At 40.3% G+C, this 16,020-nt stretch overlaps 1 protein-coding gene across 1 annotated transcript in view; it reads left to right on the top strand.

Moving 5' to 3' along the window:
• CD38 (CD38 molecule) overlaps positions 1–15,160 on the top strand; it is a 77,311-nt gene extending 62,151 nt beyond the window's left edge. Inside the window, exons 4-8 of the mRNA XM_008017845.3 lie at positions 2,525–2,610; positions 5,164–5,237; positions 7,084–7,176; positions 7,500–7,586; positions 10,701–15,160. Coding sequence (XP_008016036.1) covers positions 2,525–2,610; positions 5,164–5,237; positions 7,084–7,176; positions 7,500–7,586; positions 10,701–10,764 — 404 coding nt within the window. The 3' untranslated portion in view covers positions 10,765–15,160. The remainder of the gene's footprint in view (positions 1–2,524; positions 2,611–5,163; positions 5,238–7,083; positions 7,177–7,499; positions 7,587–10,700) is intronic.
• Positions 15,161–16,020: the final 860 nt, after the last annotated feature.

Here is a 16,020-nt window from a genome sequence, read left to right as displayed (position 1 = left end):
AGGACTAACTCTGATGCTTCTCCAGAATGCACTGAGGTAAAAGTTTCCCTGCCTGGGTAGGTCATTGGCAGGCATTTTGGCTGAGTGGAGCCACTGCTTGACTTCCTGGATCAATTAAATCTAGCCTTTATGTTTCTTTAGGATGGGCAAAGGCAGTCATCTACCTGCCTGGGTTGGGTCACTGGGTTGGTCTCTGAGTCTAGGCATGGAATCTAGCTATCTAGGAACTTAAGCTAGACTGAACTTCCCCAAGTGGTTCTGAAGGAGACCAGCTCAGCTTGTTTGGGGCCATAAAGTTGGCTGCTGTTTCCTATAGGATGCCACAGCTGGCAGAAACACAGAGATATCATCAAGATCCATGTGCTGATCACTGTGACTTCTGCGTCCTTTCTTTGTTTCTACCTAAGCTGGTGCAATCTAGTTGTCCTGGTATCCTAAGTGTTCCCCAGGAGAGGAGACTGGAGTGAGCTTTCCTGGGAAGCATCTTGAAATGCTAGGGAAGATGGATGACTACATCTGGTTCTCTTTCCCCTTATAGAAACCATGGCCCAGGAAAATTCTCTCCATTTAGCTTTGTGTCCTCTTTTGAGGGAGGGGAAGGGGTGGCGTAGTCAAAGTGAGATCATTCTTCTTACCCATCCAATTTGGTTTTCATTCAGTTCTATGGACCATGTAGGTGTCTCAAGTTTGTTTACAAGTATTGGAGCCTTTAGAAAGACATCCTAGTCTGTGGATAATTGCTAGTTGAACTTTAGTGGGAGTAGAGTCTGAGACTTTCTACCCTGCCATCTTGCTGATGTCACTCCTCTAGGCTTTAAGTATTCAGTTCTGGAGGCGAAGAAGGCCACAATCAAGGCACTGGCAAAGTCAACGTCTGGTGAAGACTTGCTTTCTGCTTGTGGCTACGTCCTCACATGGCAGAAGGCAGAAGAGTAAAAAGACCTGATTTTTATATTTTAATTTTTTAATATTTTGGCTTACTTTTTCTCAACATTTTAACCAGATTTAGTTTTGCCTTGTTTATTATTTATTTATGTATTTGTTACCATTTTTTCATTGTTTCTTTTATCTCTTTCTTTCTCTCCTTCCTTTTCTTTTCTCTTCTCTTTTCTTTTCTTTTCTTCCTGTCTTTTCTTTCTTTCTTGTCTCTCTCTCTCTCACCCAGGCTACGGTGCAGTGGCACAATCTCAGCTCACTGCAGCCTCAACCTCCTGTGCTCAAGCAATCTTTCTGCCTCAGCCTCTTGAGTAGCTGGGACTACAGGTGTGCACCACCATACCCAGCTAATTTTAGTATTTTTTATACAGATAGAGTTTACCATGTTGCCCAGGTTAGTCTCGAACTCCTGGGCTCAAGCGATTCAACTGCTTTGGCCTCCCAAAGTGGGAATACAGGTGTAAGCCACTGCATCCAGCCTATTTGTTTTACTATGAAGTTCTTAATTTACTCCGTAACCTTCTAATCTCCTTTTTTTTCTCTTGCCTTTTTTATGTTCTTGATTTTGTTTCTGTTCCTTGTCAAATTTTCTTCTTTTTGTTTTTATTCCTAACTTTAAATTTTTATTTAATGGTATGTTTTTATAATGGCAGACAGCAATGGGGAAGAATCCTATTGAGAGAGGAAAGATGACAAACTGAGAGAATTCTCTCCAGATGTGGTTGTGAAGATAAAAGAGGTTTATATTCAGGAAAACATATGTACTTAAACCACATTACAAAATGTATGTCCATCTCACCATCAACATCTTTACCTCTGTTGGGAAGATAATTCCTTTTGACTCCACAATAATTATTTATATCTATACATGGGAATGTTTCTTTTTTATTTGTGTGGTTTTGGTTTTAAACATTTGATCATAATAAGACTCCTAGAATTACTATATCATGTGCTCTCTGAAGGCAAAATTCCCATCTAATTTATCTTTCTGTTTTATCTTTCTACCTCTAAGAACTAAAACTCAATAAATGTGCATTAAAGCAGATATCCTTGGGAGAAGTGACACAGAAACTATGTATTCATGTTCTATGTCTATTGTACTTCGCTCAGGGATAAGACTGCTTTGATGAGGGCAAATGTAGGAAGACCCTGAGGCCAATTGAGAGTAAGTGATGAAGACTTAAGAAGGTGGGACAGGAAACTCAGCAAGAGAGAGTTGTCAGGAAGCAGAAAAACAGTTGGCAAAAGCAACCACTGAAGGACTGGTTTTACCTCTTAATTCTTCCTGGACTGGGGATAATGTAGAGGGCTTGTCTCTGTCAGATGAACTTTTGCTAGCATTTCCCGGAATCATGACTCAAAACTTGCCACTGTGTTCCCATCTGGGATTTGGAAGATTAGGTAAGAACTTGGAAGGAATTCAGGGGACACTTAGTTAAATTGGGTCAAAATGTGTCCATTCTCCAGCCTCCGTCTTGGCAGTGACACATTGGAAAATGGTTTCACTATGATTGAACAGCCAGGGAAGAGTAGAGCTTATTTATACTCTCTCTTTTCCACTTTATTTTCTCCAAACTGTGTCTTTTAGAAATAAACTATCAATCTTGCCCAGACTGGAGAAAGGACTGCAGCAACAACCCTGTTTCGGTATTCTGGAAAACGGTTTCCCGCAGGGTAAGTACCAAGCAGTGAAATTCTAGAGCTTTGGAGACCACAGATCTTAAGATGTCATCCAGTCAGTGCTTGGTTTTAACACTTTTGGATTACAGATACTTTTAGAAATGAAAATATAGGATTCATTCCTGAGGAAAAGGTACAGAAGCACGTGCCAGAAAATTTACACATCCAATTTTAGAACATTCTTAGAGGGTCCATGGGCTCCAGTTGCAGAATCTTGTGCGTACACATGGTGTCTGACTTTGGCACCAGCAACCTGGGGCTTGGTTTAATCCTCTGATTCGGGTATTAGTCAATCTTAGATTCCTGGGACAGTAGTAACAATCTACATGTATAGACCCCTTACTATGTGGCAGATACAGTCCTCAGATATTTACATGAACTAAGAACTTGCATCTTCATCAGAACCCTGTGAAGCAGGTGCCGTGAGTATTGTGCCCATTTAACACATAACAACGTGAAGGTACAAGTAAAAAAGGAATCTACTAAATGTACAGAATTAGTAAGAGGCATATGTGGGAGTTTATCCCAAGCTGTCTGACTCCAGATTCAGAATCTAGGCTGGGAAATACTCACCACTCTACCCTTTACCTATTTTTTTAAAAAAACTGATACATAATAATTTTACATATTTATGGGGTATGTAGTGATGTGGTGATACATATAAGGTATAGTGATGAGATCAGGGTAATTAACATAGCTATCATCTATGGTGCCTTCTTGCTGTGTCCTCATATGGCAGAGGCAGAGGCACTAAAGGAACCTAGCTAGTTCCCTGGAGCCCTTTCATAAGGGTGTTAATCTCATTCATGAGGACAGAGCCCTTAGGGCCTAATTATCTCCTAAAGGACTCACCACTTATTAGCATCACATTGGTCTTAGGTTTCAACATAAGAGACACATACATTCAAATCCTAGCAGCATATCTGTGACAAGCCTTGAAGTGCGTTCCTCTGTCATTCCCATTGAGTCATCCTCATAGGTAGTGTGACAGATTCCCACATCAAAGGTGAAGAAACTAAGACTCAGAAGTTAAGTGACTCATCCAAGTTCCCTGGGCTAATAAGTTGCAGACCCAAGAGCCTAACCTAGGTCTTCTTGATTCCAAAGCCATGCTCTTCAATTTTGTTCTTCAAATCTGCTTATTGGTTTTATCTTTTACAGGACAGGTTTGATCTTAACTCTAGGTTGGTACTTAGCTAAACCTGTGTCTTTGGGGGATTTATGTAAACCCTGGTATGATGGAAACAGAAAAACAGCCTGGAAGTTGTAAGGTTTAGACTTGGGCAGATTCCTTTACTCATTCTGATCTTCTGATTCCTCATTTGTCAAATGGAAATCAAAATTTGCCTGTTCCATAGGGTTACTGCAATGTTTAAATGAGATACCACTATCCTATAATGTAACTCAAAATCCACCCACTGCGAAAATAATTTATTGAGTACTATGGGCAGTGGACAGTCATGGGTACTTTATAGTTTTTGTTTGTTTGGTTTTTCTGACAATAGCTTCCATTTCACTACTCTATGGTATGTTTTAGGACAGTGCTGGTGCTAAAATCTTTTAAAGCCAAGTCACATTTTATGTGTATCAAGAACCTCCTTGTGTTCCCCGCTCAGTCCCTGGCACTAGGAATACAGAATTGCATGTGATTGAAAGCGTCCTGCCCTTGTGAGCTACCAGTACCTTTATTTTGCCAGTCCCTCATGGACATATGTGGATGGCCTTCTTTTTTCAGACTTGTCCCTTTCTTTTTCTGATAACAGAGGCAGGGTTTTTTTTTAATTTTTAATTTTTGTGGGTAGGTTAAACTCGTCATTATAATACAATACAGTTGGATAATGTGGAGGGAATGTAGGATGCTATCAGAGTCAGAGAAGGGGACCTGAGCTAGTCCCAGGGGTTGGGGAGGCCTCCTGGAGGGAGCATATAGAACACTTTATTTTGTTCATTTCATTTTTTCCAAAGTCTAACAAAGATTCCTGCATGTTTCTTGCATGAATGATTCCTGAATGTTTCTTGCATGAAGAAATAAGACTCTTTGCTCAAGCATATTTATTCATTCATTTATTCAGCCCTCCTTTCTCTCTGTGCTTTTCCAGGCCTGAGGGTCCCCTGTTCTCTCCTCAGTTTCCCCTTTTGTGGTGTTCCCATTTCCCTTATCCCTGAATCATCCACCTGCTCCCACTAAATGAAGCGTAGTGTCTACAGTGCATGACACTGAGAAAACACTTTCATCTTCCCCCTCTAGACATTCTTCTTATTCATTTGGACTTCTGACTTCTGAACCACTGAACCACCAGCTCTATGAACTATCACACTGAACATTGTTCACTTACAGATTGGAGCAACTGCTTCAAGAACTCTGATATGAAGCATAATCTGTCCAGTGGCTTGGAATGAAAATTGTGTAGACCTGACATTCCTGTGCTAAAACCCTATAGAGTATCCTTCCTTAACCAGCTATTGCTAAGTATTGTTTTGAATGAAACTGCTGGAGGTTTGTGATTAAGTTTGCATGATGAATGGTGAGCTTTTCTTTTTTTTAAGTTTGCAGAAACTGCCTGTGGTGTGGTCCATGTGATGCTCAATGGATCCCGCAGTAAAATCTTTGACAAAAACAGGTAACACATTTATTTTGCATCTTGTTTGCAAGTATCATGCTGCAAATATCACAGTGGATATTTTATCTCTAGAAAGAATATGCTTTTCATGTTTCAGGTCAGTTCTGAAGATTTGGGCTAAAAAAGGTAAAAATTTTGAATTCTGTGGAGAGAGTTGTCTTCTAAGTCAATGTGTTTGTCTGATTTCTCCTTTGCCAAAAATCATCTACCGGGTTCTAATGACCACTGCACTATATCTAGCCCCTGCTCTTAACTTTTCCAGTCCTGGTGTAATTTTCTCAGCTTTCTCTGCCGTTACACTCCACCCTACCTGTTGCTCACCATTGTTCACACAGTTCCCCCATATGACCTACTTCCCCTGCTCCCTTCTGTCTAAATCCTCGCCATCCATGAAGACCTGCCTCAACTCTCCTCTCCTCCAGGAAAATTGTGTACCCCAGTTCAGTAGTAAAACTACTACTGGGAAATCGGGAACTGTGCTGGGCTCTTGGCCTTCACTATCTTTTGCAGACATTGTCAGTAATGTACTGTAGTGGTTAAAAGCAATTACTGGAGGTCATTACATATTATCTGTGTGACCTTAAGCAGGGCAGTCAACCTCTGCGAGCCCCTGTATATGTACCTGAAGAGTTGATGGTGATGGGAAGGTTAACTGAGACAACAGATGAAAAATGCTGAGCTCTGTGCCTGACAACAGAGGAAGTGCTCAATGCGAATCAGCTATTATTCTCATTTGAAAATGATCCTCGCCACTGAATCTGGCCATACCCGTGCCTTTCTTGTCTGATCTCCTTCTATACTTAAGTTTTTACTACACTGATTGCCTTTTTGGCCTTTGTTCTCTAATTTTTGTTCTCTAATCCCACCTAAGGCTGACTGAAAGGCGGAAGCATATATTAATTTGCCTTGTAAACTCTAGGTGCCCCAAATTAATTTTTCTTCTCTCCTGTTTTAATATTTAATTCTACAAGGAAGCATTTGTCCTTTTGTCTTCTGATCCCAAATTTTTTGGGTAAAAGCATTAACATTGCAGAATTTTATAATCTGATGTTATGGTTCAAGTACTTGCAATAGGAGTGTCAGTTGTCAGAGACTAACTGGGAAGAGTTTAGGAATAGGATTAGGGCAGGCCACAATAGTCTTTCAAAGCATTGCCTCTCAAACGTCACTGAGCATATGAATCATGTGGGGATTGTTTAACTGCAGATCATTTCAGCAGGTGGTGGTGGCTGAAATTCTACATTTCTTTCTTTCCTTTTTTTTCTTTTGAGACAGAGTCTCACTCTGTTGCCCAGGCTGGAGTGCAGTGGTGTGACCTCGGCTCACTGCAAGCTCCGCCTCCTGGGTTCACGCCATTCTCCTGCCTCAGCCTCCCGAGTAGCTGGGATTACAGGCACCCACCACCACGCCCAGCTAATTTTTTGTATTTTTAGTAGAGACAGGGTTTCACCCTGTGTTAGCCAGGATGGTCTCGATCTCTTGACCTCATGATCTGCCTGCCTTGGCCTCCCAAATTGCTGGGATTACAGGTGTGCGCCACCGCGCCCGGCCGAAATTCTACATTTCTAATGAGATCCCAGGTGATGTTCATTAGGTCGGTCTAAGGACCACTCTTCGAATAGCAGATATTTAAAGAATCAACATTAATGCACAACTTAAGAATTTTGAGAATCTTGTTAACCAAGGGTCATTCTGAATAAGAAAAGGTTATTGATTTGCAATTTGATGTGTCAACTCCAAAGGATAGGTCTTAGCCAGTGCCTTTCTGCCTGCTGGTTTTTAAGTGGGGGCGTGGATGCTTTTGTTTGGGGTTGACGTTTGCGGTTCTTTGTTTCTTCTGTTTTAGCACTTTTGGGAGTGTGGAAGTCCATAATTTGCAACCAGAGAAAGTTCAGACATTAGAGGCCTGGGTGATACATGGTGGAAGAGAAGATTCCAGGTATATCTTACTACTTTGTACCCCAGGGTTATTTTATGAATCAGTCCACAAAAGAATCCACAGTCACAAGAATGCATTGGGAACAAACTGACTCAGGAAATGAATGTACATGAATCTCAACAGCCTCTTAACTTTATCTCCACAAACTATATTTAACTGCTTGACATTTCAGCAATCCTGCTGACCCAGGAGCTCTTAGAGGCTGGGCCTCTACTTTACCTCTTTATCCAAGGGCCTTGTCCAGGGCCTGCTACAGAAACAGAGAGACTCCAAAAATGTTTGTAAGATCTTGTAATTTTAATACTTTCTTCTTTCTTCCCCAGAGACTTATGCCAGGATCCCACCATAAAAGAGCTGGAATCAATTATAAGCAAAAGGAATATTAGATTTTTCTGCAAGAATATCTACAGGTAATTAATTTCTTCTTGAATAAAAAAATGACTGTCTTGTCAACTGTAGAATGTCCTTTATTCCTCAGCCTCCTCTGAGCTTGGAGGGCTGTGTGAATCTTTCTTGGGCCTTGATGATGATCACAGATGGCAACCTCTGGTGATCTCTGTCCCTCCTTCCAGCCTAGTCCAGAAGGTATCCTAGCTAGTGGCCTTCACTTGGCCGCCTTTCCTCATCTGTCTCTACTGATCTCAAGTAGGACTTGCCTCTAAGGCTGACAACACCTTTGACGGCATATTTTCTGATTCCCAGTGTGAGTGGCCCAGCCCAGGGTTCACTGGCCTACTAGGTTTCAGGGGAGAAAGGGAATGTTTTGCTAAGCCCTTTCTTCCAAGTTGTAAAATGCTTGTGATTTGACATCATTTTGCATGTGACGCTTCCTTAGTTGGATCTGAGCACAGATGCCTAACACCTGATAAGGTGTCACATGGCAGTCTACCAAGATCTGTCTTTTTTAAATTAAAAAAAAATTTAAAAATTGTTTCTAATAATTTGCGTTTATTAGAAAACAGTTTAAAATTACAGATAGATATATATTTCTAAAAGTCACCTATAATTCTAGTTTCAAAACTGAGACCCCTCACTCACTTTTAAGCAGTTGTGACCAATGGTGTAGTAGGGACTCATTGGTAGAAGCATCTTTGGAGATTTTCCCACATGTAATAGCTTGGAACAAGATTGATGCAGAGAGAGGAAAAGCTGTTCAAAGGAGGTAGAAGCTGAGATGCTAGAATATTGTTCCTGTCTCCATGTCACTACCTTCTCCCACTAACCATATCAAAAAAGCAGAAGGATAGATTCTGGGGACTCTACTGATGGCTTTTGTTTCCCAAATGACCGGAATTCCCCATCAGTCAGCTTGCTTCTATCTGGAAACTGCCAGAAAAGACCATGAGCATTCTACAGCAGTTACACAGGAAAACAGAAAGAATGAATGAAGGAGCAAGTGTAAAAGAAATCTCGCAGATATCTGACCAGTCTAAGCTGTTCAAAGATATGTTGCATGGAGAAAATATAATAGTAGAAACCTAGACAAAGGCTGGAAAATAAAGATGGTCTTATCCCCAATACTCTTTTATCTTTTTTGTCTTATTAAACATTAACCTTTTTCTCATCAATGCCCAGACTTTTATATTATAATTCATCAACTCGCCTCTTTTGTGTCTGCTGTAGGCTCTACGTGAGCTCACTCATTCTCCATCTGGAAAGAAAATATGGGCATGGCTTCCATTTGGACTTGTACAGACAGTGGCCCATATGGGAACCAGGTCATTTATAAGCCAACACTTGTTATTCAGAGCATCAGATTTTAAACTTGGGGATCATCTTTGAAATCACTGCTCCTTTTCTCTGACTGTGAAGTTGTAATATAGTCAGTATGACTCTTTGAATGACTGGACTGGCAGGACCCCTTGTGGTGTCTAACTGTGGCTTTGAAGAACAGTTGTTTGTCTCTAGGGGAGCCCAGGGTGAATGTCATGGATACAGACATAGACTGTAGTTTAAATCTCTGCATCCCAAACACAGCTTCTAATTTTAGCAAACTTCTGTCCAGCTGTTTTGGTGTGATTATTTAATAATTAAACAGAAGTATAATTAAATATATATAATATATGTGTATATTATATGTGTGTATATATTATATATGTATATATTATATATGTGTGTATATATTATATATATTATATATGTGTGTATATATTTTATATATATTATATATGTGTGTGTATATTTTATATATATTATATATGTGTGTATATATTTTATATATATATATATAAAAAGACCTATACAGGTTAGACTTCCTAATGACTCTAATATTGACCCCTTAATAAATTTCATCACTCAGAGACAAACACTATTAACATGTATATTTCCAAGACTCTTTTTTTTTAAATATGCACACTTATGGTCCTGATACGATGTATATGGAATTTCCTAACACATGTTTATATGTTTTAACCAGTAGAATGAACGGAAGGTAACAATACTTTTTTTGGATATCATAAAATTAGCAAACAGTCAGCGTGCTTTATCTGGCTAGTGCCCTCTAGTGGCGCTTAAAAAAAAACCCTAGAGGGTACATTAATTCTTTTATGTTGCTTCAAAACACAGGGCGCGTCCATTTTATGGGGATATTGGATATGAATACTTACATGGTCATGGAGAGAGATCATCTTGACAGCGTAATTGCTACTTCTTTTCCAAAATTGAATTCCCAATTAGAAACTAGAATTAATAAACATACATTCTCCTCATTTAATATAAAGCAAAGGTAGCTTCAAAAATCCTAAATAGTCTTAGAAAGATTTCTTTTCTATAGCAGCATTTCCTTAATAAAGAGGATACTTTGTGTTCCTAGGATGCCTTCATGTGGGGATCCCAGGTTACCGTATTGGTGAGGATGGAGTAAGTCTATACTTAGAGCTGCTGTGTCCAGCTGGTCATAACAGTTGACTAGGGATGGGCCTGAGGTGACCCATCACAAGGGCAGGTACTGACCTCTTCCTTCCAGAAGCCCAGGGGTGCTGGCAGCTGCTTCTGAGGATCTCTCTCTTCCTTGGCTCGTATTTAGCAAAATCAAATTTCAAGAACCCCATTCCTCACTATCCACCATCCCCCATTCATGTGCCAGCCACTCCCATTGGCTCCTGTTGCTTTAGCTAATTTTTATGCAAATAAGAGTCATTCGCCTGGTAGGTACTTATGTAAGGTTTGTTTCAAAGCAAGTTTGGTCCCCTTGCTGAAGGTCTCCAGCTTTTTCCCAGATAGTCTATAACCTCTGCCTCTGACCCTGGGTTCAATACTCAGCCTCAGGAAGCTTCTGAAGAGAGGAAAGCAAATTAGCCGCAGAAGCTGTGGGGGTCCCTGGTTGCTGCTCCTGCTGTTTTTTGACCACCAGCTGACATGGACAGCTCCCCTCCTGACATGTCACTGCAGGAGAGGAGTTTGTATGGATGCTCAGTGGTCTGTGCATATTGTCGTCGCTAAAAAAGGGGCTTCCTCTATTAGCGAATTGGACCACAGATGTATCCTATGGCCTCTTGATTTCCTTTTTTGCTTTCTTGTCACAGACCTGACAAGTTTCTTCAGTGTGTGAAAAATCCTGAGGATTCCTCTTGCCTATCTCAGATCTGAGCCGGTTGCCATGGTGGTTTTAGCTCCTTGACTCCTTGTGGTTTATGTCAACATACATGACTCGGCCTACTTGCTGGTGCAGAGCTGAAGATTTTGGAGGGTCCTCCACAATAAGGTCAACGCCAGAGATGGAAGTCTTTTTCCCCCAAAGTCTTAAAATGACTCGTATCATCAGCATAGCTTTTATTGTGATCTATCAATCGTCAAGACAAATTATTATATAAGATTAGAATGAAAATTGCATATTAAGTTACTTCATTTAATTATCATGTGATCCTTTTATATTGTTTATATGTTGGTAACATCCTTTCTACTGAAAAATGACCACACCAAACCTCTCTTACTAGAACAGTCAAGTGAAGAAAAACGAATGCTCAAGTTTTTCAGAAAGCATTACATTACCAAATGAATGACCTTGTTGCATGATGTATTTTTGTACCCTTCCTACAGATAGTCAAACCATAAACTTCATGGCCTTGGGTGATGTTGGTGAAAATTGCTCTGTAGGATATAAGCTGCCCACATACTTGGTGCTTTGCCTCTAACCCTTTTAACAGTGCTGTGAGGTTGGTATTATTTCACTTTTTAGATGAGAAAATGGGAGCTCAGAGAGGTTATATATTTAAGTTGGTGCAAAAGTAATTGCAAGTTTTGCCGTTGGAAGGAATGGCAAAACCACAATTACTTTTGCACCAACTTAATAATTTGCTGTAAGCCCTACATTTAGTATCAGGCTAGAGACTGAATCTGAACTCAACTCTGTCCAACTCCAAAATTCATGTGCTTTTTCCTTCTAGGCCTTTCATACCAAACTAATAGTAGTTTCTATTCTCTTCCAACAAATGCATGTTGGATTAAATTGACTAGAATGGAATCTGGAATGTAATTCTTCTGGATGGCTCCAAAACACGTTTTTCTTCCCCTGCCTCCTCCTCTTCATGCTCAGTGTTTTATATATGTAGTATACAGTTAAAATATACTTGTTCCTGATACTGGTACCTTTTTTTTCCCTCTTTTTTCATGGATTAACCTTGCTTGAGGGCTTTAACAATTGTATTACTTTTTCAAAGAACCAAGCTTTAGCTTCATTGATTTTTTTGTATTTAATTGGGTTTTGCTCTTCCCTTTATCATTGGAAACATAGAAATGCTTTCTAATTTCTTTGGGTAGATTTATTTATTCAGCTTCTTGAGATGGAAGTTTAGATCATTGATCCTTCAGCTTGTTTTCTTTTTGTATACATAGATTTTAGGACTATACATTTTCCTTTGAGCTCTGCTTTAGCTGCAGCTCTTATGTTTTGATATGCCTCTCTTTATTATCCTTCAGTTAAAAATATCTTTCAGTGCATTGTTATATAGAAATATGTGCTTAGTTTTTAACATCTGGAGATTTTCTAGTTTTGAAAAAAACAAGCCAGGCATGGCGGCTCACACCTGTATCCCCAGCATTTGGGGAGGCTGAGGCAGGAGGATCACCTGAACTCGGGAGTTTTTATACCAGCCTGAGCAAAACAGCAAGACATTATTTCTTTTAAAAAATTACCTGGCTATGGTGTTGTGCACCTGTAGTCCCAGCTACTCCAGAGCCTGAGGTGGGAGGATTGCTTGAGCTTGGGAGGTTGAGGCTGCAGTGAGCTGTGATCACACCACTGCACTCCGGCCTGGGTGACAGAGTGAGACCTTGTCTCAAAAAAACCAAAAATAAATAAAATAAACCGTATGTGTGGAATAAAGAATTAATAAGTTAATTTGAGACTCCTTCGGGGAATGACCACAATTTATTGAACATAGCCTAAATGTTGGAGTCAGGCATTTCTGGATTCATATTTTGACATCATGCTGTCATGTTGACCAAAATACCTAAACTTTCTGAACTTCAGCTTCCTTGCCACTCAAATAAGGATTACAAAACTTTCCCCTGTTAAAATGTAGTAAGTACTAAAGATGACAGCAAAAATGGAGTCCAGCACAGAGCTTCCTAAATAAGCAAGCACTCAACAGTGCTGCTTCCTTTCTACTTCCCCTGCTTGACAATCCAGTTTCCCACAGGAACCTTTGTAGCTGTAGCCACCATGGTCGGTCCAGGGATTCTTCGATAGCCCCTTCTCCCCTTGCAGACATCCTCGTGGGCGTTTAGTCTTGGCTCGACATAAGGATGGGAGTTTGGGACCAGTTCTGAGTGAGATTCAGACTTGCCCAAAGTTGCCATTAGCTCCCCCTGCAGAATGTCTTCAGAAATGGGACCTGGTCAGTCTACCGGGTGACCTGGCAGTTTTCCTCTTAAGACCCTTTCCACTTTGGTTGCTGCTTTCTGGACTCATCGTGTCCTTGCTCAACAGGATACCCCTTGAAGTGGCTGCCTGGGTCACATCCCCTTCCAAACAAGAAATGGAAATATTAGAAACCAATTTTTGAAATTTCCCCTAAGACGACTCATTTGAGTGTTCAAGTTCAGAGCCAGTGGAGACCTTAGAGGAGGCTGGTCACAAGGTTTTTGCACCGTGCTCTAGAGGGCCCCAGGGAGCCACAGAGGTAGTGAGGGGCTGGGTGCTCTTTTCTCCGTGCAGGACCTTGTATGTCTATCTTCATTATCATGATGCCTCACCTCTACCTCCTTCCCTCTGTAGTTCCAACGTGGTTATCTTTGCCAACTCTGACCCAAAGGACTTTCTGACCTACGTGTATAAATACCCCCTCACAACATATATTACTCTTCTTATAAGTGACTTCTCTACTGGATTACTGGTTGCTCATATGCCTCATATTTTACTTGTAAATCTACTACTCCCTGTCTCCCTCCTCCATTCTCATTTGCTATAGAAAATTCTGTTACCATCCTAACTTTCACCCACCATCATGCTTACCCAAAGGCTGTGGGAATGACCTGGGCCCTAATGCCCCTTTTCTAAGTTCCTAAGGCTCACCATTTTCCTATTGTAATGGTTCTTGACCTTATAATGTTTGAGGCATATTTTCAAATATAGTCCTTTGATTTCAGATGGAATACTTGAAAAGACACACACACACACACACATATGTAAGTGCATATGACTGTATATACACACATACACACATGTACCTGTATACAGCCGTATGATATATATACAAACACACGCACACACATGCCTGTATACATCTTATGTCACTTAACAATGGGAATATGTTCTGAGAAATGCATCATTAGATGATTTTGTCATTATGTGAACATCATAAGAGTGTACTTACACAAACCTAGATGGTATAGCCTACTACACACCCAGGCTACACGGTGTCACCTATTGCTTCTAGGTTACAAACCTATACAGCATGTGACTGTACTAAATACTATGGGCAGTTTTAACCCAATGGTAAATGTTTGTGTATCTAAACATAGAAAAGGTACAGTAAACATGCAGTATTATAATCTTATGAGACCATCATCATACATATGGTCCGTCATTTGGTCCATCATTGGCTGAAAAGTGGTTATGTGGCACATGACTGTATATATACTTTCCTGTTACAAAAACAGTGTCTCTCAATCCACAGTAATTGCAGTATTCAGTAGGTCTACTTTAGCCCTGAGTCATCATTTGTGTCAACGTGTTTAGTGCCATGTCCAGGTCTCTCATGTAACTGGAAGAGCTATCAAATATTTTGGCAAAACACATTGTTTCTTTGGCTTTGTCTTGGCAACTTTCTCTGCCTTTTGTAGCTCTTGTTTGGAGGAAGCTCAACCCTTGTCTGCACACTGTGATACAAAGGGGACAGCCTTGACTTACTTCTTGGTGCCTTAGTCCTCCTTAGAACAATTCCTAAATCTGTAACTTAAGTTTCTCAGGAAGATTCCATACTGCACAGAAAAACTGCTTTTGTGGGTTTTTAAAAGGCAAGTCGTTATATGTGCTGGATAATTTTTATGTATGACAGATAAAAATTGTATGAAGTATTGAAGTACACCTACAATACTGTATAACTTTAAGTCATTTTATCAACACATTGCTAATCCAGATATTTTCCCACAGTTTTTCTTGGAATAACAAAGCAATTAATTTACTTATACTATGAAGAGTCATCATTTTAATATATATTTTAAGCAATCCACCAAGAACTCAGTAGGCAACTGAGAGGTGCTGCCCAGAGAGGTGTTGATTAGCTTAGCCTTAGCTCACACACAAAAGCACAACAGGCTTTGGACTATCCCCTAACAGGGCATTTACTCTTGAACTTGATTCAGAGAGGCACACATTACCATTCTCTAATCAGAATGCAAGTAGCACAAGGCAGTGGAAACTATGGAATTAAGAGGCAGGTGATGCATTGGGCAAGTTTATTAACATCTGTGACTCTTTAGTTTGAAATATATTTGTAACAGACAAAAATGAATTATACAAACAATAAAAGTATAATAAAGAGCTGTGTTGAATAATTCTTTTAAAAGGAGTTGTCTCCGGGCTTGAAAGAATTAAGGGACATATTCAGTGGGTGACACACTGCTGAAGACAACAGGACTTCCCACCTACCGCGATTGAGTGAGTTAGGTAGCTGGGGAAAGGATGGGTCACTGTCCTGGTGTGTCTCACTGGTGGAATAAGTGGAAATAGATGCCAACAAGAGTCCAGTGCTGCTGTCTACAAAGACCTGAAAGTCCTTACTCACACCTCTTTATTCTTCAACACATTGAAGAAGAATGTTGTTTGCTTTTCAGTAGGAGTCTCACATTCGAGAATCACATGACACATCTTTTATTCTCTATGAAAGAGACTCACCTTGAGACCTCGCAGGATTTAACATGACAACAAAATGTGTGATTCTTTTTTTTTCAAACTTTTATTTTAAGTTCAGGCATACAGGTGCAGGCTTGTTACCCAGGTCAACTGTGTCATGGGGGTTTGTCGTACAGATTATTTCATCACCCAGGTATTAAGCCTAGTACCCATTAGTTATTTTTCCTGATCCTCCCCCTCCTCACACCCTCCATCCTCAAATAAGCCCCAGTGCTTGTTGTTCCTCGCAGTGCGTCCAAGTGTTCTCATCATTTAGTGCCCACGTATAAGTGAGAACATGAGGAATCTGGTTTTCTGTTCCTGTGTTAGTTTGCTAAGGATAACGGCCTTCAGCCCCATCCATGTCCCTGCAAAGGACACGATCTTGTGTGTGATTCTTAATAAGTGACATAAACATGAAACAACACTTAAAAGACTTGATGCAAAAGACCTGGCAGGGTGGCTTGTGCCTGTCATCTCAACATTTTGGGAGATCGAGAAGGGAGGAT

This window comes from Chlorocebus sabaeus, chromosome 27, assembly GCF_047675955.1.
Source record: "Chlorocebus sabaeus isolate Y175 chromosome 27, mChlSab1.0.hap1, whole genome shotgun sequence".
NCBI lineage: Eukaryota > Metazoa > Chordata > Mammalia > Primates > Cercopithecidae > Chlorocebus > Chlorocebus sabaeus.
Note: the sequence above shows the minus strand (reverse complement) of the source record. Positions and strands in the feature narration are given on the sequence as shown.